This window comes from Pan troglodytes, chromosome X (assembly GCF_028858775.2).
Source record: "Pan troglodytes isolate AG18354 chromosome X, NHGRI_mPanTro3-v2.0_pri, whole genome shotgun sequence".
Lineage (NCBI taxonomy): Eukaryota > Metazoa > Chordata > Mammalia > Primates > Hominidae > Pan > Pan troglodytes.
Window position 1 is genome coordinate 36,248,293 of NC_072421.2, and position 22,948 is coordinate 36,271,240.

A 22,948-nucleotide genomic window follows, 5' to 3' on the forward strand; every position below is an offset into this window, starting at 1 on the left:
CCTCAGCCTCCTGAGTAGCTGAGATTACAGGCATAAAACCATCTGCTACTGAGAGAAAATCCCTGAATACTGAACCCCTCATTTATAAACATTCAAATGAAAGTTTAACTGGTAATTATAGCATCAAAAACAAACCTAAAGCAGTAAGTTCTGGTTTGATCTCTAGGACTTAGTAAGCAATTCTCAAGCTATTTATTCGTAAATAGTGATAGCTTCCATTAGAAAGTAATGCACTGGCCGGGCGTGGTGGCTCACGCCTGTAATCCCAGTACTTTAGGAGGCTGAGGCAGGCAGATCACAAGGTCAGGAGTTCGAGACCAGCCTGACCAATATGGTGAACCCCCTGTCTCCACTAAAAATATAAAAATTAGCTGGGCTCGGTGGTGTGCACCTGTAATCCCAGCTACTCAGGAGGCTGAAGCAGGAGAATCGCTTGAACCTGGGAGGCGGAGGTTGCAGTGAGCAAAAATTGCGCCACTGCACTCCAGCCTGGGCCACAGAGGGACACTCCATCTCACCAAAAAAAAAAAAAAAAAAAAAAGTGGCCCAGCGCAGTGCCTCACGCCTGTAATCCCAGCACTTTGGGAGGCCAAGAGGGGCGGATCACGAAGTCAAGAGATTGAGACCATTCTGGCCAACATGGTGAAACCCCCTCCCTACTAAAAATACAAGAATTAGCTGGGCGTGGTGGCAGTGCCTGTAATCCCAGCACTCAGGAGGCTGAGGTAAAGAATCACTTGAACCCGGGAGGCGGAGGTTGCAGTGAGCCAAGATGTCGCCATTGCACTCCAGCCTGGGTGACAAGAACGAAACCCCATCTCAAACGCCCCCCCAAAAAAAAAGTAATACACAGCACGCTCGAGGACTCACAAGATGACGGCGACCGGTGGGGAGACGGGCTCGAGAACTCGCGAGATGACGGTGGCCATTGGGGAGCTGGGCTTGAGGACTCGCGAGATGACTGCGGCCAATGGGGAGCCAGGCTTGAGAACTCGCGAGATGACACCTGCCGGTGGGACGCGGGCTTGAGGACTCACGAGGTGATGGCGGCTGGTGGGGAGCGTGGCGGCCCTTGCTAGGGGCGTTCTACAGTGCGACTGAGGAGGCCCAGGGTGTCCCGTTTGTTTCATCACCAGCAAGAGGCAGGCAGTGGTGCTGTCCGCGGTGGCATTCTTGGAGTGACTGGCGACAGAATACGTTCGTGACGGAACCGGGGTCTGAGGAGAGCTCTCCGCCTGCAGTAATGAGTGAACAGACTGCTGCATCAGATACCTCGTCGCCACCCAATAAGGCGCCTGCCGGTTCTGACAGGACTGTATCCAACGATGACTTGGCAAGTATCTTCCAGTGTCCGGTCTGCTTAGACTATGCGTTACCACCAATTCTTCAGTGTGAGAGAGGCCATCTTGTTTGTAGAAGCTGTCACTCAAAGCTCACATCTTGTCCAACTTGCCGCGGCCCCTTGGGATTCATTCGCAACTTAGCTATGGAGAAAGTGGCTAACTTTGTACTTTTCCCGTGTAGATATGCCTGTATGGGATGTGAAATCACTCTGCCACACACAGAAAAAGCAGATCACGAAGAAGTCTGTGAGTTTAGGCTTTATTCCTGCCCGTGCCCTGGTACTGTCTGTAAATGGCAAGGCACCATGGATGCTATAATGCCTCATCTGACTAAAATGCATGAGTACATTACAACAATAGAAGGAGAGGATATAATTTTCCTTGCTACCAGCATTAATCTTGTTGGCGCTTACGATTGGGTGATGATACAGTCCTGTTTGGGCGTTCGCTTCATGTTAGTCTTGCAGAAACAGGAAGATCACAATGGCGGCCAGCAGTTCTTCGCAGTCGTACAGCTGCTGGGAACAAGCAAGGAAGCTGAAAATTTTGCTTACCGACTTGAGCTAAAGGGTAATCGGCGACGACTGACTTGGGAAGCGACTCCTCTACCTATTCATGAGGACATAGCAAAAGCCATCAAGAATAGAGACTGCTTAACCTTTGACGCCAACACTGCGCTGCTTTTTGCAGAAAATGACGATTTAAGCATCAATGTAGTTATTACTAAGCGTTGAAATGGCAGTGGAACATTTTCTAGCCAGTGTTTAAAACTGTTTAATTTCACAGAAAATAAGCCACCCATCTGCCTGCCAACCTGAAACTCTTCACAAGTATAAGCTCAACAAATAGAGATAAATAGAAAGGCTGTTGAATACAGGAAACAGTTGTGTGTAGTAACATTAGTATATATAAAGATGAGCATATTTTGCATTAAGAAAGCATTATAAAATAATTTTGAATTTTGTGTTGTAGATTGATTGTATTGTTGAAAAACAATGTTTTGTTTTGTTTTGTTTTTGGGTCTGTGAGTGTGTGTGTATGTGTGTGTGTGTTTTGGTTTTTTTTTTTTTCTTTTTTTGTTTTTTTTTTTTGAGACGGAGTCTAGCTCTGTCGCCCAGGCTGGAGTGCAGTGGCGCGATCTCGGCTCACTGCAAACTCCGCCTTCCGGGGTCACACCATTCTCCTGCCTCAGCCTCCCGAGTAGCTGGGACTACAGGCACCCATCACCTCACCATGTTATCCAGGATGGTCTGGATCTCCTGACCTAGTGATCCGCCCACCTCGGCCTCCCAAAGTGCTAGGATTACAGGCGTGAGCCACCGAGCTCGGCTGTTTTTTTTTTTTTTTTTTTTCCTTTAACTGACAAGCCATTTTGAGTGGTCATGGACCACTGCTTTTCCGCTTTGTGAGTCAATACGTAGTGCTACTATGTGGGGTTTTTTTGTGTGTATTTGCTAGTTTTTTCTTCTAGTTTTTCATTAAATAGATTTGACTTTCTGTTCTGTAATTCAGGTTGCATCTCACTGTTTTGTACCGTTTTAAAGTTAGTGTCTTTTGATATGCATAATTGTTTATGGTAAAATTTATAACATGTGTTCCATACATGTTCTCTTTTCCCCCATTAATTGGTTCATTGGAAATTTTTTTTTTTTGGACAGAGACTCTGTCGCCCAGGCTGGAGTGCAGTGGCGAGATTTTGGCTCACTGCAACCTCCGCCTCCTGGCTGGGTTCAAGCAATTCTCCTGTCTCAGCATCCCAAGTAGCTGGGACTACAGGCGCCCGCCACCACACCTGGCTAATTTTTGTATTTTTAGTAAAGACGGGGTTTCACCATATTGGTCAGGCTGGTTTTGAACTCCTGATCTCAGGTGGTCCACCCTCCTCGGCTTCCTAAAGTACTGGGATTACAGGTGTGAGCCACCATGCCCGGCCAGAAATATTTTAAAATCAGCTGTTTTGTGAAGATAGGAGTTCCAGAAAGTAAAGGTGACATCGGAAAAATTACCAAAAGCTATTTAAAACATCTATAAGATGGTCTTCCTATCTTTCTCTCTTCTACAGATGAGTCATATCTTTGAGATTAATTTTTGAAAGCTTAGAGAATAAATAGATGTTTACAAATACTGAAAATCATTCCTTTTACAAGTATCTTGGACAAATTACGTTTAAAATTTGTTCTTGTGTTTATTGATTGTAAAGGCATTGTCATGCACAGAACTTAATTAAAAGCAAATCATTTGTTTAAAAAGGCACTTTGCAAAAACTGTTTTCGTCTTTCATAATTCTCATTAAAAGAATATATGGCAAATTAAAAAAGAAAGTAAAGAGAATAAATGTTGTAGCTTGGCTCAGTAAACGGCTCTAGCAGCAATGATGGACTCGTCTTTAAGAAGTGTATAAAATACACATTTTATTTATCCAGTCTATCATTGATGGGCATTTGAACTCATTCCATGTCTTTGCTATTGTGAATAGTGCTGCAATGAACATATACATACATGTATCTTTATAATAGAATGATATATATTCCTTTGGGTATATATCCAGTAATAGGATTGCTGGGTCAAATGGTATTTCTGCTTCTAGATCTTTGAGGAATCGCCACACTGTCTTCCACAATGGTTGAACTAATTTGCATTCACACCAACATTGTAAAAGCATTCCTTTTTCTCCACAACCTGGTCAGGATCTGTTTCTTGACTTTTCAATAATTGCCATTCTGACTGGTGTCAGATGGTATCTCATTGTGGTTTTGATTTGCATTTCTCTAATGATCAGTGATGTTGAGCTTTTTTTTCATATGCTTGTTGGCTGCATGAATGTCTTTTGAGAAGTGTCTGTTCATGTTGTCCTTTGCCCACTTTTTAATGGGTTTTTTTTTTTCTTCTAAATTTGTTTACGTTTCTTACAGATGCTGGATATTAGACCTCTGTCAGATGGGTAGATTGCAAAAATTTCCTCTCATTCTGTAGGTTGTCTGTTCACGCTGATGATAGTTTCTTTTGCTGTGCGGAAGCTCTTTAGATTAATTAGATCCCACTTGTCAATTTTGGCTTTTGTTGTTAATTGCTTTTGGTGCTTTTATCATGAAATCTTTGTCCATGCGTATGTCCTGAATGGTATTGCCTAGATTTTCTTCTAGGGTTTTTATCATTTTGGGTTTTGCAGTTAAGTCTTTAATCCATCTTGAGTTAATTTTTGTATAAGGTGAAAGGAAGGGGTCCAGTTTCAGTTTTCTGCATATGACTAGCCAGTTCTCCCAGCACCATTTATTGAATAGGGAATATGCAGCCATAAAAAGGAATGAGATCATATCCATTGCAGGGACAGGGATGGAGCTGGAAGCCGTTATCCTCAGCAAACTAATGCAGGAACAGAAAACCAAACGCAGCATATTCCATAAGTGGAAGCTGAACGATGAGAGCACATGGACACCTGGGGGGAACAACACACACTGGGGCCTGTTAGGGAGGTGGGAGAAGGGAGAGCATCAGGAAGAATAGCTAATGGATACTGGACTTAATACCCAGGTGGCAGGAGGATCTGTGCAGCAAACCACCATGGCACATGTTTACCTATGTAACAAACCTGCACATCCTGCATATGTGCCCCAGAACTTAAAATAAAAGTTGATGAAAAAACAGTGTATAAAGTACACATTTTAAAAAGAAAAGCACCAATGCAGGGAAAGGCATGAAAAGTGGTAAATGAGAGGTACAATTTGTAAGTAATGCAGCTCAGGGGAAAAAAACAAAACCCTCATTTGGACAATCCTAACAAAGAAACTGAGACTTGGAGCGTTCATCTTGAGAGATTCATAACCAAAGTCTTGTAGCTGGTAAGTTGTATCACAATATAATTTGTTTTTTTAAAAAATTTAAGTGATACGTGATTATTTACTTTCATAACTTAAAAAAGTTACAAACCAGTTAGAGAAAAGCAATATTTGGATAAACCTACACATGTCACACAAGATTTGTGGACTTTATAATAAGGAAGCCTAATCACTAATTCAAATACTATGACATGCTTGCAAGAATTAAAAGTGCATATCTTCCATTCTCTTTTAATTCTAGTCAGTTTTATATCTAGCATATAATTAGTCATTGGTTCCTTTCTCCAACTCACCTGTTTAATTGGTATTGCATTTTTTTTATTTTATTATACTTTAAGTTCTGGGATACATGTGCAGAATGTGCAGTTTTGTTACATAGGTATACACGTGCCATGCTGATTTGCTGCACCCATCAACCCATCATCTACATTAGGTATTTTTCCTAATGCTTTCCCTCCCCTAGGCCCCCACCCCCCGACAGGCCCTGCTGTGTGATGTTCCCTTCCCTGTGTCCATGTTCTCATTGTTCAACTCCCATTTATGAGTGAGAACATGCGGTGTTTGGTTTTCTGTTCCTGTTATTTTGCTGAGAACAATGGCTTCCAGCTTCATACATGTCCCTGCAAAGGACATGAACTCAACCTTTTTTATGGCTGCACAGTATTCCATGGTGTATATGTGCCACATTTTCTTTATCCAGTCTGTCATTGATGGGCATTTGGATTGGTTCCAAGTCTTTGTTCTTGTGAATAGGGCTGCAATAAACATACGTGTGCATGTGTCTTTATAGTAGAATGATTTATAGTCCTTTGGGTATATACCCAGTAATGGGATTGCTGGGTCAAATGGTATTTCTGGTTCTAGATCCTTGAGGAATCACCACACTGTCTTCCACAATGGTTGAACTAATTTACACTCCCACCAACAGTGTAAATGCATTCCTATTTCTCTATATCCTCTCCAGCATCTGTTGTTTCCTGACTTTTTAATGGTCGCCATTCTAACTGGTGCAAAATGGTATCTTGTTGTGGTTTTGATTTGCATTTCTCTAATGACCAGTGATGATGAGCTTTTTCTCATATGCTTATTGGCCACATAAGTATCTTCTTTTGAGAAGTGTCTGTTCTTATCCTTTGCCCACTTTTTGATGAGATTGTTTGTTTGTTTGTTTGTTTTCTTGTAAATTTGTTTAAGTTCCTTGTAGATTCTGGATATTAGCCCTTTGTCAGATGGATAGATTGCAAAAATTTTCTCCCATTCTGTAGGTTGCCTGTTCGCTCTGATGATAGTTTCTTTTGCGGAAGCTCCTTAGTTTAATTAGATCCCATGTGTCAATTTTGGCTTTTGTTGCCATTGCTTTTGGTGTTTTAGTCATGAAGTCTTTGCCCACGCCTGTGTCCTCAATGGTATTGCCTAGGGCTTCTTCTAGGGTTTTTATGGTTTTAAGTCTTACGCTTAAGTCTTTAATGCATCTTGAGTTAATTTTTCTATAAGGTGTAAGGAAGGGGTCCAGTTTCAGTTTTCTGCATATGGCTGGCCAGTTTTCCCAACACCGTTTATTAAATAGGGAATCCTTTCCCCATTGCTTGTTTTTGTCAGGTTTGTCAAAGGTCAGATGGTTGGAGATGTGCGGCATTATTTCTGAGGCATCTGTTCTGTTCCATTGGTCTATATATCTGTTTTGGTATCAGTACCATGCTCTTTTGGTTACTGTAGCCTTGTAGTTTAGTTTGAGGTCAGGTAGTGTGATGCCTCCAGCTTTGTTCTTTTTGCTTAGTATTGTCTTGGCTATACAGGCTCTTTTTTGGTTCCATATGGAATTTAAAGTAGTTTATTCTAATTCTCTGAAGAAAGTCAATGGTAGATTGATGGGGATAGCATTGAATCTATAAATTACTTTGGGCAGTATGGCCAGTTCCATGATACTGGTCCTTACTATCCATAAGCATGGAATATTTTTCCATTTGTTTGTGTCCTCCCTTATTTCCTTGAGCAGTGGTTTATAATTCTCCTTGAAGAGGTCCTTCACATCCCTTGTAAGTTGTATTCCTAGGTATTTTATTCTGTTTGTAGCAATTGTGAATGGGAGTTCATTCATGATTTGGCTCTCTGTCTATTATTCGTGTATAGGAATGCTTGTGATTTTTGCACATTGGTTTTTTATCCTGAGACTTTGCTGAAGTTGCTTATTAGCTTAAGGATATTTTGGGCTGAGACGATGGGGTTTTCTAAGTATAGAATCATGTCATCTGCAAACAGAGATGATTTGACTTCCTCTCTTCCTATTTGAATACCCTTTATTTCTTTCTCTTGCCTGATTGCCCTGGCCAGAACTTCCAATACTGTCTTGAATACGAGTGGTGAGAGAGGGTATCCTTGTCTTGTGCCAGTTTTCAAAGGGAATGCTTCCAGCTTTTGCCCATTCAGTATGATACTGGCTGTGGGTTTGTCATAAACAGCTCTTATTATTTTGAGATACGTTCCATCAATACCTAGTTTATTAAGAGTTTATAGCATGAAGCGGTGGGATTTGATAAAATTCAAAGGCCTTTCCTGCATCTATTGAGATAATAATATGGTTTTTGTAATTGGTTCTGTTAATGTCATGGATTACATTTATTGATTTGCATATGTTGAACTAGCCTTGCATCCCAGGGATGAAGCTGACTTGATCGTGGTGGATAAGATTTTTGCTGTGCTGCTGGATTTGGTTTGCCAGTATTTTATTGAGGATTTTCACATTGATATTCATCAGGGATATTGGCCTGAAATTTTCTTTTTTTGTTGTGTCTCTGCCAGGTTTTGGTATCAGGATGATGCTGGCCTCATAAAATGAGTTAGGGAGGAGTCCCTCTTTTTCTATTGTTTGGAATTGTTTCAGAAGGAATGGTACCAGCTCCTCTTTGTACCTCTGGTAGAATTCAGCTGTGAATTCATCTGATCCTGGGTTTTTTTTGGTTCGCAGGCTATGAATTACTGCCTCAATTTCAGAACTTGTTATTGGTCTATTCAGGAATTCGACTTCTTCCGAGTTCAGCCTTGGGAGGGTGTATGTGTCTAGGAATTTGTCCATTTCTTCTATATTTTCTAGGTTATTTGCATAGAGGTGTTTATAATATTCTCTGATGGTAGTTTGTATTTCTGTGGGATCAGTGGTGATATCCCCTATATCATTTTTTATTGTGCCTATTTGATTATTCTCTCTTTACTTCTTTGTTAGTCTGGCTAGCAGTCTGTCTATTTTATTAATCTTTTCAAAAAAACAGCTGCTGGATTCATTGATTTTTTTGAAATGTTTTTTGTGTCCCTATCTCCTTCAGTTCTGCTCTGATCTTAGTTATTTCTTGTCTTCTGCTAGCTTTTGAATGTGTTTGCTCTTGCTTCTCTAGTTCTTTTAATTGTGATGTTAGGATGTTGATTTTAGATCTTTCCCGCTTTTTTCTGTGGGCATTTAGTGCTATCAATTTCCCTCTAAACACTGCTTTAGCTGTGTCCCAGAGATTCTGGTATGTTGTGTCTTTGGTCTCATCGGTTTCAAAGAATTTATTTATTTCTGCCTTAATTTTGTTATTTACCCAGTAGTTATTCAGGAGCAGGTTGTTCAGTTTCCATGTAGTTGTGTGGTTTTTAGTGAGTTTCTTAATCCTGAGTTCTAGTTAGATTGCACTGTGGTCTGAGAGACTGTTATGATTTCCGTTCTTTTGCATTTGCTGAGTAGTGTTTTACTTCCAATTACGTGTTCAATTTTAGAATAAGTGGGACAGGGTGCTGAGTAGAATGTATATTCTATTGATTTGGGGTGGAGAGTTCTGTAAATGTCTATTAGGTCCTCTAGGTCCAGAGCTGAGTTCAAGTTCTGAATATACTTGTTAATTTTCTGTCTCATTGATCTGTTTAATATTGACAGTGGGGTGTTAAAATCTCCCACTATTATTGTATGGGAGTCTAAGTCTCTTTGTAGGTCTCTAAGAACTTGCTTTACGAATCTGGGTGCTCCTGTATTGGGTGCATATATATTTAGGATAGTTAGCTCTTCTTGTTGCATTGATCCCTTTATCATTATGTAATGCCCTTCTTTGTCTTTTTTGATCTTTGTTGGTTTAAAGTCTGCTTTATCAGAGACTAGGATTGCAACCCCTGCTCTTTTTTTGCTCTCCATTTGCTTGGTAAATATTTGTCCATCCCTTTATTTTGAGCCTATGTGTGTCTTTGCACGTGAGATGGTTCTCCTGAATATAGCACACTGATGGGTCTTGACTCTATCCAATTTGCCAGTCTGTGTCTTTTAATTGGGGTAGTTAGCCCACTTACATTTAATATTGTTATGCATAAATTTGATCCTGTCATTATGATGCTAGCCAGTTATTTTGCCCATTAGTTGATGCAGTTTCTTCATACAATTTGGTATGTTTTTACAGTGGCTTGTACCGGTTTTTCCTTTCCATATTTAGTGCTTCCTTCAGGAGGTCTTGTAAGGGAGGCCTGGTGGTGGCAAAATCTCTCAACATTTGCTTGTCTGTAAAAGATTTTATTTCTCCTTCGCTTATGAAGCTTAGTTTGGTTGGATATGAAATTCTGGGTTGAAAATTATTTTCTCTAAGAGTGTTGAATATTGGCCCCCACTCTCTTCTGGCTTGTATGGTTTCTGCAGAGATCCGCTGTTAGTCTGATGGGCTTCCCTTTGTGGGTAACTCGACCTTTCTTTCTGGCTGCCCTTAACATTTTTCCTTCATTTCAACCTTGGTGAATCTGACGATTATGAGTCTTGGGGTTGCTCTTCTCGAGGACTATCTTTGTGGTGTTCTCTGGATTTCCTGAATTTGAATGTTGGCCTGTCTTGCTAGGTTGGGAAGTTCTCCTGGATAATATCCTGCAGAGTGTTTTCCAACTTGGTTCCATTCTCCCCGTCACTTTCAGGTACACCAATCAAACGTAGGTTTGGTCTTTTCTCATTGTCCCATATTTCTTGGAGGCTTGTTTGTTCCTTTTCATTCTTTTTTATCTAATCTTGTCTTCACACTTTATTCCATTAAGTTGATCTTCAATCTCTGACATCCTTCCACTTGATTGATTCGGCTATTGATACTTGTGTAAGCTTCACAAAGTTCTTGTGCTGTGTTTTTCAGTTCCATCGGGTCATTTATGTCCTTCTCTAAACTGGTTATTCTAGTTAGCAATTCCTCTAACCTTTTTTCAAGGTTCTTAGCTTCCTTGTATTGGGTTAGAACATGCTCCTTTAGCTCAGAGGAATTTATTATTACCCACCTTCTGAAGCCTACTTCTGTCAATTTATCAAACTCATTCTCTGTCCAGTTTTGTTCCCTTGCTGGCAAGGAGTTGTGATCCTTTGGAGGAGAAGAGGTATTCTGGTTTTCAGAATTTTCAGCCTTTTTGCTCTGGTTTTTCCTTATCTTTGTGGATTTATCTATCTTTGGTCTTTGATGCTGGTGACTTTTGGATGGGGTTTGTATGGACATCCTTTTTGTTGATGTTGCCCCTATTCCTTTGTGTTTGTTAGTTTTCCTTCTAACAGTCAGGCCTCTCTGCTGCAGGTCTGCTGGAGTTTGCTGGAGGTCCACTCCAAAGCCTGTTTGCCTGGGTATCATCAGTGGAGGCTGCAGAACAGCAAAGACTGCTGCCTATTCCTTCCTCTGGAAGCTTTATCCCAGAGGGGCGCCTACCAGATGCCAGCCAGAGCTTTCCTGTATGAGGTGTCTGTCGACCCCTGCTAGGAGGTGTCTCCCAGTCAGGAGGCATGAGGGTCAGGGTCCCACTTGAGGAGGCAGTCTGTCCCTTAGCAGAGCTCGAGTGCTGCGCTGGGAGATCCGTTGCTGTCTTCAGAACCAGCAGGCAGGAACCTTTAAGTCCATTGAAGCTGTGCCCACAGCCGCCCCTTCTCCCGCTTGCTGTGTCCCAGGGAGACGGGAGTTTTATCTATAAGCCCCTGACTTTCTTTCAGAGATGCCCTGCTCAGAGAGGAGGAATCTAGAGAGGCAGTCTGGCTACACTGGCTTTGCCAAGCTGCGGTGGGCTCCACCCAGTTCGAACTTCCCGGTGGCTTTGTTCACACTTTGAGGGAAAAACCACCTACTCAAGCCTCAGTAATGGCAGACGCCCCTCCCCGCACCAAGCTTGAGCGTCCCAGGTCGACTTCAGACTGCTGTGCTGGCAGCAAGAATTTCAAGCCAGTGGATCTTAACTTGCTGGGCTCTGTGGGGGTGGAATCTGCTGAACTAGACCACTTGAGTCCCTGGTTTCAGCCCCCTTTCCAGGGGAATGAACGGTTCTGTCTCACTGGCATTCCAGGCACCACTGGGGTATGAAAAAAAACTCCTGCAGCTAGCTCCATGTCTGCCCAAATGGCCGCCCAGTTTTGTGCTTGAAACCCAGGGCCCTGGTGTAGGTTCCTGAGGGAATCTCCTGGTCTGTGGGTTGCAAAGACCGTGGGAAAAACGTAGTATCTGGGCCGGAATGCAGCATTCCTCACTGCACAGTCCCTCACAGCTTCCCTTGGCTAGGGGAGGGAGTTCCCCGACCCCTGTGCTTCCCAGGTGATGCGACACCCCACCCTGCTTTGGCTCACCCTCCATGGGCTGCACCCACTGTCTAACCAGTCCCAATGAGATGAGCTGGGAACCTCAGTTGGAAATGCAGAAATCACCTGCCTTCTGCGTTGATCTCACTGGGAGCTGCAGACCAGAGCTGTTCCTATTCGGCCATCTTGCCAGCCACTCCGGTATTGCATTTTTATCATCCCTAAGAAATAGAAATTGGATAAGCATTCGTAGAACACTTAAAAAGCCCTAGATGAGTATAACAAGACCATATATTGTAAATCTAAATGAGAAATTAGGCATTTATCTTTAAAAAATAAATGAATAAAGAGCTTCCATAGTTATGGAAGCAATTATATTTAGCAGCTTATATTTTAGTAAAACAAAAAGGTTTTAAACAATATATGTTCGAACTATGCCACTAATTTCTACATAATTTTTTTCCAATGAAAAACCTTTTTCTTGGCAATGTCATTTTAATTTTATTTCTAAACAATTGCTCTTTTAATTGGATCTTTATTGGTTATTAAGTATTATGAAAGAGGCAGGTAGTCTGCTTCTTGTACAATTATTACAAAGAATAACAACAAACCCGGAAACCTGTCTGCAATGAACCTCAAACCAAATGTTGTGGTAATGATTATAAGAAGAAAACAATGTTCCTGAAAAATGATCAGTAATGTTTTTTCACAGGAGCGTAAATGTGATTACTTTAATCCCTGTATTCCACTACTCAGACCATGGGAATCTTACTCAAAAGGAAACGGAAATAAATAAAAACTTGGCTAGGGTGCTTAAGTTTTTCAGAGTCATGGAAAAATTCTGGAATGATTTGAAAAAGGCTTCTGTGTAACAGAATAATTGTAATAAGAGAATGTAAATCTCTTCTTTAATTAAAGGAGATTTTTAGTCTATCTAAAGAGAGTGTTGGGGAAAAATCTAATAGGAATAGTAAATGTAGCTATTAAGATTTTCAGTAGCACAAGATTTTATTTTGACAAATGAAGTATTTTTCTGCTAAACACTTTTTAAAGTAGTTTATTTTTTTAAAAACATACATATTTTTGAAACCAGGAAAAAAAATTCCCTAGTAAACAAATCATTTTTTTAAGTTAGAGATTGTTTTTCTCTTCTTTTCTCCTATTCCTTAAAATCTACATATAAAGACACAAGTTTAAGGCTGAGAAACATAATTTTACAATAGTCATTTTTCTATTAAATACAATTTTTAAAATATTTATTGAATGTCCTGTGCTAAGCATATGCTAAATACTTCCCATTCACCCTCTTAGTTTACACCTGCAATGAACATATGAGGTACTCATTAGACCCATTTTAAAGCTGAGCAATCTGAGGCTTAGAGAAGCTTTGGCTAACAGCCCAAATCATGCAGTTACTAAGTGGCCAAGGCGTATACCTTCCCCTGGCATAGAATATTAAAAAGGACATATTAAGTCATGTGCAAATATCACCAAATCTGCTGCAGAATACATAGGATTTTAATGGTAAAAATAGCAAAATAATTCAAAGGGTGCTCATTGGTCACCTAAACTACTTTACCTTTTAGAAAACCTTCAAAAGCCAGTTTCCTTGGGAACAGGAAAATCTGACAGTCTTTGCTATTATTGCACTTGGTCCCCTCACACCCACCCTGCTTCCTCCACTGGCTTCATGCTTCTCCTCTCCCTATCACTAAGGAGGAGTACTGTTAAGAAAAATCTCTGTGTGACTTCGATTTCATCAACTTGTCAATTTCATGGAAGCAGGTTAATTCTGTAGAGAAGTTTTTGTTGTTGCTGATGATAAGTATTTGGTCTATACACGTTATATTACACAGGATCAAATGAATTTTAATAAAGTTTTGTTTCTCTAATATCATACTACTCTGTAAACTCTGAGTAGTGAGACTAAAGATGAAAGCCTGAAGGATCCTCCTAAGCCTCCTCTAATATTCCTACTCTTACCATTTTCCTACTTTCTTCCTTCTTTTCTCTCTTCATCTCCTTTTATCTATATTTTAACCTTATGTCTAAATCACTTTCTTACACTTTATCTACCCTCCAATAGGGGATCAAAAATAATGTGAAGAGAAGGAAATTGTATGGCTGATAGTGAACAGTGATAGTATAATCTAGTGTATTGGTAGGTTACATCTGCCTTTACTGTGCATAATACAACAATCATCCCCCACCAGTTTTAGGTTTATAATTTCTCCCCAAAATAGGGTAATCTTGAAAGTATGTCTTTGGGGTATTTTTACCACCCTTGAACAAAACCTGTATGCTACATATTTTATTTCCTAAGGGTCGTGTTTATTAAGCATCCTATAGTTAAAACCAACTAATAAACCAAAACTAAATTCATCTAATTTGGCTTTCTCGCAAGGATAGAATCTCATGTGGTCTTTTCAACATCCTTGGAAGCACATGAGGTTCATGGCTATCTAGAATCCCAGGATCTAAGTACCTAAGATTGGCAGCCATAATTCTAGCTTTGTAAGTTAATTTTCTTCTTCCTTCTTTTTTTATTTTTTAAAAATATGTTGGTTGTACTCGTTGTTCTTTCTATACCACATTGTTAACATAAAATGAGCATAACAGAGATACCATGTATAACAAAAGATGATTATTAAAATCTACAGGATTCAGAATTGTGTTATAGAAAACAGTAATGTTTTAGTTTTAGGAACAAATGCATAGGGGGTTTTTTTTTTTTTCTGCAGCAAAATGTCAAAGCAGTGTTAGTTCAGGTCCCTATTAAAACTAAATGCTCTTCCTGATCCATAGAAGAGAAAAAGATAAATTGGAATTCATCAAAATGTAAAAGTTCTCTTCAAAAAAAAAACACAGTTAAGACCATGAAATAACAAGCCCTGAGCTGAGAGAAAATATTTGCAAAACATAGATCAAATAAATAAATTTTATCTTTAACATATAAAGAAATATCAAAACTCAACAATAAGAAAATAAAACCTCAGTTAAAGCTGGGAAAAATAGTTGAGTAGACATTTTACCAAAATATCTCTGTGAATAACAATCACATTAAAAGGTATTCAACATCATTATTCATTAAGAAAATGCAGATTACAATGTAGTAGTACTAGACGCTTATTAAAATGGTTGAAATTAAAATGACTAACCACACTATTTCCAAGGATGTAGAGGAGCTGGATTCCCATACACTGTTGGTAGGAATGAAAAATAGAACTGCTTAGGAAAATTGCCAGGCAGTTTCCTTAACAGTTAAACATACATATACCATCCATAGGATTTTACCCAAAAGATATGAAAGCATATATCTGTACAGAGATTTGTATGTTCATAACCATATGTACATAGCAGCTTTATTTGTAATTTATAAAAGTTGGAAACACCCCAATGTCTGTCAACAGGCAGATCACTAAACAAATTTTGTTATACTGATACCATAGAATTCTACTCAGCAATAAAAGAAATGAACTATTGACACATGTGAATGAATCTCAAAATAATTATGTCAAATAAAAGAAGCTAGACCAAAGAGAGTACACACTGTATGTTTTCATTTATATAAAATTCTAGAAAGTGTATACTCTAGTGATAGAAAACAGATATTTCGTTGCCTGAGGAAATGGTAGATTGGCATGAAGGAAGCAGAAAGGGAAAGGTTTACAAATGAACACAAGGAAAATTTCCAGAGTGGTTGCTTTGATTTAGACTGTTTTGATAGTTGCATGAGGCTATACAAATGTTAACACTTCTCACATTTTATACTTTAAATATGAGCGATTTAACGTATGTCAATTACACCTCAAAAATCCTGCTACAAATCACTGTGTGCTTCAGAGACTGTACTCACCATTGCCAGGGAAGTATTTCTCAGCAGGATAATGACAGTAGTTGAGAACTGTCACCCAACATTGGAAGTACTGCACAAACAGGGTGTGTAAGTGGAGCTTACAACCACTTATAGATTTCTTTTGGGCACTGGCAATGCCAAGTGCAAGATAATTAATGCAGAATAATTAATGAAGCCTCTATATTTCAATAATTAGAGAAGCTTTACATGGCTATCTATCATCTGTCTCCATTCATCAACTTATCTTAGTTTTATCAATGTGTTTTAGTCAAGTATGTTTTACTGGTATCAAATGCAACTGTAATCACCTGCTTGGATGCACTGCACTATGAAGGTGGCTTCCTAAGTCTCCATGTAAAACCTTCGATTTTAAAGTTTTAGAATCGCTGAAGGATCTTCTAACCCTACAAATTTAAATAGGGTGTTTTATTCCTTATATATTAGAAAAGCATTTTTGAAGAGTATTTGAATTTGAAAAGAAATTCTAAAAAATGTATGATGTTTGAATAAAATAGTTTTTTATAACAAACCCTTATATCTTAAATTCTTATCTAAATACTATACATGAGAAAAGCCTACCAAATCATGTTTTCATTTGACTGTAAATAACCCCTCAAAAGATATACAAATTATTTTTGATTTGCCAAGCAAGACACACACACACACAAACACACACACGTGAGCACACACATGCACACACACGAAGAGTTTTATCTTCTCAATATACATGCAAAATATATCCTGGTAGTTCTGAATTCAAATGTAAAGACTTTTACAGGTGGATTCATTAACCATTAGAGCCTTTCTTCCTAAAGCAACCTGAATTTATATTCAGTAGAGCATCTACAGCCTGACTTATATTCCCAGGGAGAACTAAGTCTATAATACATAATCAAGAATTAAAAGTGAATGTTGTGCCAATTAAATATGGGCCTCATGGAAAATACTGGAGTTGTAGGAGTGTCTTTCCTTCAGCCTGACAGAATGTATGCCACTGTATGCTTTTCTTCAGGTTTCCAAGTCTTCTTGATGGTTCTTATATATTTTATGTTTTATTATACTCCTGTTATTGCACTACTATGTTTTTAATATTTTAGAAACCATTTTATTTTTGAAATGCACTGTTTCTTCTCTTTAGTAATAGCTGGATACTTGCTGCTATATGCCAAGTATTAGTCTGGAGGCCAATTCTGGCATGAAAGTCAAAGGACAGATCATTTCATGTAATAACAGAAAATGTAGTATGTGTCACGATTCATTGATGTATTAACACTAAAGAATTTATCTCTAGCCATTCATCTAAATTAGAATTGGGACTAGAATTAGTACATATCTTGATTTGAGGATCAGGGGGCTGAAAGAAAAGGTCTAGTGCTCACGAATCCTGGAGGGTAACACCATGAAGGCAGCTAAAACTGGTATGAAACATCAGAGCCACCTTGGAAAGCAGAGATGGTAAAAGCAAAAAGGAGAGTTTTGAGGACCGTGAAGGGATCTGAGAAAACCTAATCTACTCTCTTCACGGTAGATCAAAACCCTCATTTTGCACACCATTCCTCTCACCTAAAAGATCATACAATGCTTTGTAGCAACCAAAACTTGTTTTGAAAGACAAGTAGCACCTGATTGTTTTTTATGCTTTTACAACTATGCAATAAACAACACTGGTGATGGGAGCAAGCTAGCAAAATACAAATTAGATTTCAGTGAAACTTTTGGCATCATCCTTCCAGGCTTTCTAATGAAATGAGCTAGGAGAGGGTGGGAGACAAATGAAGTCCAAAATCCCTATATACCCATATCATGTTAAGAGAGTTATTTTTAAAGGGATGTATAATCATCTGGCCATCACTTCTAGGCATTTGCCTGTTAACATAAGAAGAGAACAGTGGGAAGAAAGAGAAAATGGAAAAAACAGTAATCTACATTGGATAATACTTTAACATTTCCTGTGGTGGTATGGTCACTAAGTTTCTTTCAACATTAATAAGAGATGGTATGTTGGAAACAATCTGTCTGTCCACAGGCAAACATGTATGATTTCATTTATACTTGGAATGTAAAGTAGTCATATTTATAGAAGCAGTGAGTAGTAAGGTGGTGGCTAGGGGCTGTGGGAGAGGGAACGGGGAAGATGTTGGTCAAAGTATAGAAACTTGCAGTTATAAAGTGGGTAAGTTCTAGAGACCTAATAATAGCATGTTGACTGTAGGTGGAGAAAGATGTGATACTTTTCCTTCTTGAGCATAAGGATCAGGGTCAACGCTCATATAACAAAAGGCAGGTTAACAATAGGAAAGTATAACAAATTTATTTAATCAAATTTTTATATGACACAGGAGCCCTCAGAAATTGATAGTGACAGGTGGCAGTCAAATGCCTAGGCAGATAGGGGCAGATCTCCTGTGAAACCCCACCTCCAAGAGGAAGACAGTTTAAAGCCTGAAAGCTAAGCTACAAGTTAAATCCTCACAGGATTGAGAACCTTCCCATTTGGCATGCCTTCCTGTGATTGATCCTCACCTTTCGCCTATTTTACATGTACCTACCCTTTCCTAATTGGTTTTCTACACTGTTGTGCCCACCTTTGAGTGGTATCTTCACTTTAACCTTTTTTGCATACTCACAAACCAGCCAGCATACACTCCCCATTCTGAGTCTATAAACAACCAGGGACCCAGCCACACAGGGAGAAACCGCCTGACTGCGGGGGTGGGGGAACAACCCCGTGCCCCCACATCCCCTCTCCTCTGAGAGCTGTTCCATCACTCAATAAAATCCTCTGCTTTCATCACCCTTCGATCCTCAGCATGACCTTATTCTTCTTGGATGCTGGACAAGAGCTTGGGACCCACAGAGCACGGGTACTCTGAAAGGCTGTTGCACTGGCCTTTTGCCCTCACTGGTGGATGGCAGCATCCCTGTACGATGGGGCAAGAGGCCAACTGAGCTGCTAACACGCCGCCATTCATCAGGCTGTGGATGGTGGAACTAAAAGAGCTAATTAACACAGTAACACCCCTTCTGGGGCTTCCATATCATGTGCTCCCCTGCCTGGGTGCCGCTGCATTTCCCTCGATGTAACTTACACACCTGGTCTGGCTGTGGGCCCGGCACAGAGGTTGCTTCTGTGTTGGCACTTGGACTGGCCACAGCTGAACTCCCGCACTCATTGCTCATGTGCTCCCTCCCGCAAGGGGCTGAGCATGGCTGGCCAAGTAGACAGGATGCCCCTGCTGCGTGTCCGGCAAAGGGGCCAAGAAAAATCATGCTTCAAAATGAACATCCAAAGACCCAGGGAAAACAGTCTGTTTTTATGCTTAGGTGCAATGAAGAATTAACAGCTGCATAGAAATGTAATTGTACAAAAAGTATGATCTAGTGGTAATAGACTGAGGAAGGAAACCCAACAAGGCCTTTCCAAAATTTTCTTGGACACCCTGTGTGGCATTCCTTCCCCGAGGGTATGAGGCAGGACCCCTCTGAAATTAGGGTCTTCAAAGAGAAAGGAGAAGGGAGATAGTGACCTTTCTAGGTTTTATGTCTTGCTCTGGGAGAGAGCGGTTCTAGATTCTATGACCTGCCTTGAGGGTGAGGAATTATGTTTGGGAGAAGGAGACAGGGGAGCAGGAGAAAGTCAGAGAGACTTGTTTCTGAGACTGTATCTGATGCCTTCCAACCTCCTTTTCTTCAAATTACTCAGCATGCCAAAAGCACCATACTTTGGGGTATTGTGTTCTCAGCTCCAACTGTGACTACAGTTAATAATAATGTATTGTATACTTGAAATTTGCTAAGAGAGTAGATCTTAAGTGTTCTCACCTCACACAAAAAAGATGGATATGTTAACTAGCTTGATTGTGGTGATTATTTCACAATATATGGGTATATAAAAACATCAAATTGTATACCTTAAGTATATCCAGATTTTATTTGTCAATTATACCTCAATAAAGCTGAAAGAGAGAAAGACAGACAGTAATGGCACAGAGATACATAACAAAGACTCTGGATACTTTGGTTCAACTCCCAGGTATACCACTGATTAGTTACATGAATGTCAACAATTTACTTAAGTTCTTCATGCCTTAGTTTCTTCTCCTCTGTAAAACAGGAGAAATAACAGCATCTATATCAATCAGATGTTTTTGAGAATCAGAGAAAAAAATATATATATAGTGTTTGTAGTTACGATTAATAAAAGAGCCATGTGTTGCTCAGTAGCTATTAGAAGACATAAAAATGAAACTGATAATCACAAGCAAAATTCTCATTAATCTCAAATACTATACATAGTTTTCTCAAAGATACAAGTAAGTGGTTGATTTTATATTTGTATATTCTAAACCAACTTCCAAATAGATTTTTTTCTAAGGCCCGCTTTATTTACATATTAAAAGATAAATTTTAATTAACACTGTTGTTTGCATGCAAAGAATGTTCTTACATGACTTTTTCTGAATAGTTTTCTAATGTCAGCAGATAAAATGACGTGAAAATTGAAGTTAGTGTATTAAATAAGAGTGATAAACATTATTGAGCACTTACTAGGCAAGCCCATTTCATATATTTTTATTTAATACCTATAACCACCCTGAAGGGTTAAATATTATCTATATTTTACAAATAAGAAACCTGACATTTGGTAAGGTTAAGTAAATTATCCAAGGTCACACAACCAGAGAATGACATAATTAAGTGGCAAGACCAGCTCGGTCGGGGAGACCCTAACACAGCAGCGCTAGAGGAATTAAAGACACACACACAGAAATATAGAGGTGTGAAGTGGGAAATCAGGGGTCTCACAGCCTTCAGAGCTGAGAGCCCCGAACAGAGATTTATCCACATATTTATTAAGAGCAAACCAGTCATTAGCATTGTTTCTATAGATATTAAATTAACTAAAAGTATCCCTTACGGGAAACGAAGGGATGGGCCAAATTCAAGGAATAGGTTGGGCTAGTTAACTGCAGCAGGAGCATGTCCTTAAGGCACCAATCACTCATGCTATTGTCTGTGGCTTAAGAATGCCTTTAAGCAGTTTTCTGCCCTGGGTGGGCCAGGTATTCCTTGCCCTCATTCCCCTAAACCCACAACCTTCCAGCGTGGGCGTTAGGGCCATTATGAACATGTTACAGTGCTGCAGAGATTTTGTTTATGGCCAGTCTTGGGGCCAGTTTATGGCCAGATTTTGGGGGGCTTGCTCCCAACAATTAAGAGTTGAAGTCATGCTGTCCAATTGCATAAAATATATCATTATTTTACTTTATTTTATTTTATTATTATTTCTTTGAGACAGAGTCTTGCTCTGTCACCCAGGCTGGAGTGCAGTGGCACAGTCTTGGCTCACTGCAATCTCTGTCTCCATCTCCTGGGTTCAAACAATTCTTGGGCTTCAGCCTCCCAAGAAGCTGGGACTACAGGCATGAGCCACCACACCCGGCCCAGGGAAAACAGTCTGTTTTTATGCTTAGGTGCAATAAGAATTAACAGCTGCATGCATAGAAATGTAATTGTATGAAAAGTATGATCTAGTGGTAATAGTCTGAGGAAGGAAATCCAACAAGGCCTTTCCAAAATTTTCTTATGCATGGAATGAAAATATGAATACTTCCAGCATTACTAGTTGTTATCCCATCAAGGGGTGGTAGTGCTATGAAGCCACTAGTAGAGCATGCAGAAGACAGTAAATACGTGATTGATCTTATATCCTGTGTGGCATTCCTTCCCCACATATATAAGGCAGCACCCCTCTGGAGCAAGGGTCTTCAAGGAGAAGGGAGAAGGGAGAGAGTGCCCCTTCTAGGTTTTATGGCTTGACTAACTTTTGTTAGTCAACTTTTGCATTTTTAGTAGAGACAGGGTTTCGCCATGTTGGCCAGACTGGCCTAGAACTCCTGGCCTCAAGCAATTCACCCACCTCAGCCTCCCAAAGTGCTGGGATTACAGGTGTGAGCCACCACATCCAGCCAAGAAGATCTCTCATGTATTTAGTGCCCTCTACATGTTCTGTTAGTGGCTTCACAGCACTACCACCCCTTGATAGCATAACAACTAGTAATGTTGGGAGTAATCATATTTTCATTCCATGCATAAGAAAATTGGGGGGGTTGAATAACCAGACCGAGGTCCCAGAGGCGGGAGGTGTCTCAGAGTCTGTCTTGCACGTAACATGGATTATAAAAGCAATCATATGCTGATAATCGCCTTTGAGTTTTAAAAAGCTATATTTAAAAATAAAATATTACATATTTCTATTATACATAAATTAAAATTAGATTTTGTGAAAAATGATACTAAGTTGTTACAATAATATTGTTGAAAATCTTGAAATAGCTGCACACCATTTAAGTGGCAAAAATCAAAGGATGACTTGCTCAGGATATAAAAAGTAGCTTGGCTTATATTCAAGAACAAAGAAAAGTCTCAAAAAAGCTCTCATTAAAAAGAAAAGTATTTTACACACAAAAATGGTAACTATGTTAGGTAATGGATATGCTGATTAGCTTGATTGTGGTAATTATTTCACTATATATATATTAACACATCACATTTTACACACTAAATATATACAATTTTGGTTAATCAGACCTCACTAAAGCTGGAGAAAATAGCATTTCTTGATTTCTTGATATTTTAAAAAATATTTAACATTTGTTTTGTAAAAGCAATAATAAAATTAGCCTATTTTAAAGGAATCGTATTTAAAAAAAGAAACCTCATTCTCAAGGTTACTATTATGGTTATGGTATATTGCCTTAAGAAAAAGATTAATGGTAAAAATCAATTAAAATATGTAATATTGGCTTTACCTTGAAATGTTTCCAAGGGATATTTTAAGAAACCATTGAATATCAAATTGTTTGACTTCTGAATATGTTTCTTTGAAACACAATAACAGTTAAATAGAAAGTTGAAAGGTATAAGACATGCAATTTTGCCATTACAATGCGGTGGAAAGCAGAAATATCCTGACCAAAGTTAAATGAAAATGCAAAATTAAATGGCAATACATTTGCTTGGCATCACTTTTTTAAAATAAATGGGGCAAGCAGTGCTTCTCCACACATATAATATTAGAAATCAAATTTTGGATTAAATTTTCCATTTTGAAGATGGCAATTGGCAACAAATATCTTTCTGAAAAGTATATCATTTCAGAGAGTGGCAGAATGATGACTATAAAAACTATTTTTATCTTGCTTTAATGTAGGCCTAACATAAGACCTTTATTGTGCTCACATTAAACATTTTATTTAGACATTAAGCAGAAGTTTTCTAATATCGTATATTTACGAAAGTGGAATAAAACTTGTTTGCCAATTATTTGGATGAGGCTTTCTTGTGCCAATGTCATAATAGATCTTTTTCTAGTGTG

At 39.2% G+C, this 22,948-nt stretch overlaps 1 protein-coding gene across 1 annotated transcript; it reads left to right on the forward strand.

Annotated features, from left to right (window-relative positions):
• The first annotated feature begins 1,018 nt into the window (after positions 1–1,018).
• Positions 1,019–2,158, forward strand: LOC473557 (E3 ubiquitin-protein ligase SIAH1-like). Its single transcript, XM_016943070.3, has one exon. The coding sequence runs from the start codon at positions 1,244–1,246 to the stop codon at positions 2,075–2,077; it is 834 nt and encodes a 277-aa protein (XP_016798559.1). The 5' UTR covers positions 1,019–1,243; the 3' UTR covers positions 2,078–2,158.
• Positions 2,159–22,948: the final 20,790 nt, after the last annotated feature.

Excerpts from the sequence above, each read along its gene's own strand:
- LOC473557 (XM_016943070.3), top strand. The coding sequence starts at position 1,244 with ATGAGTGAACAGACTGCTGCATCAGATACCTCGTCGCCACCCAATAAG.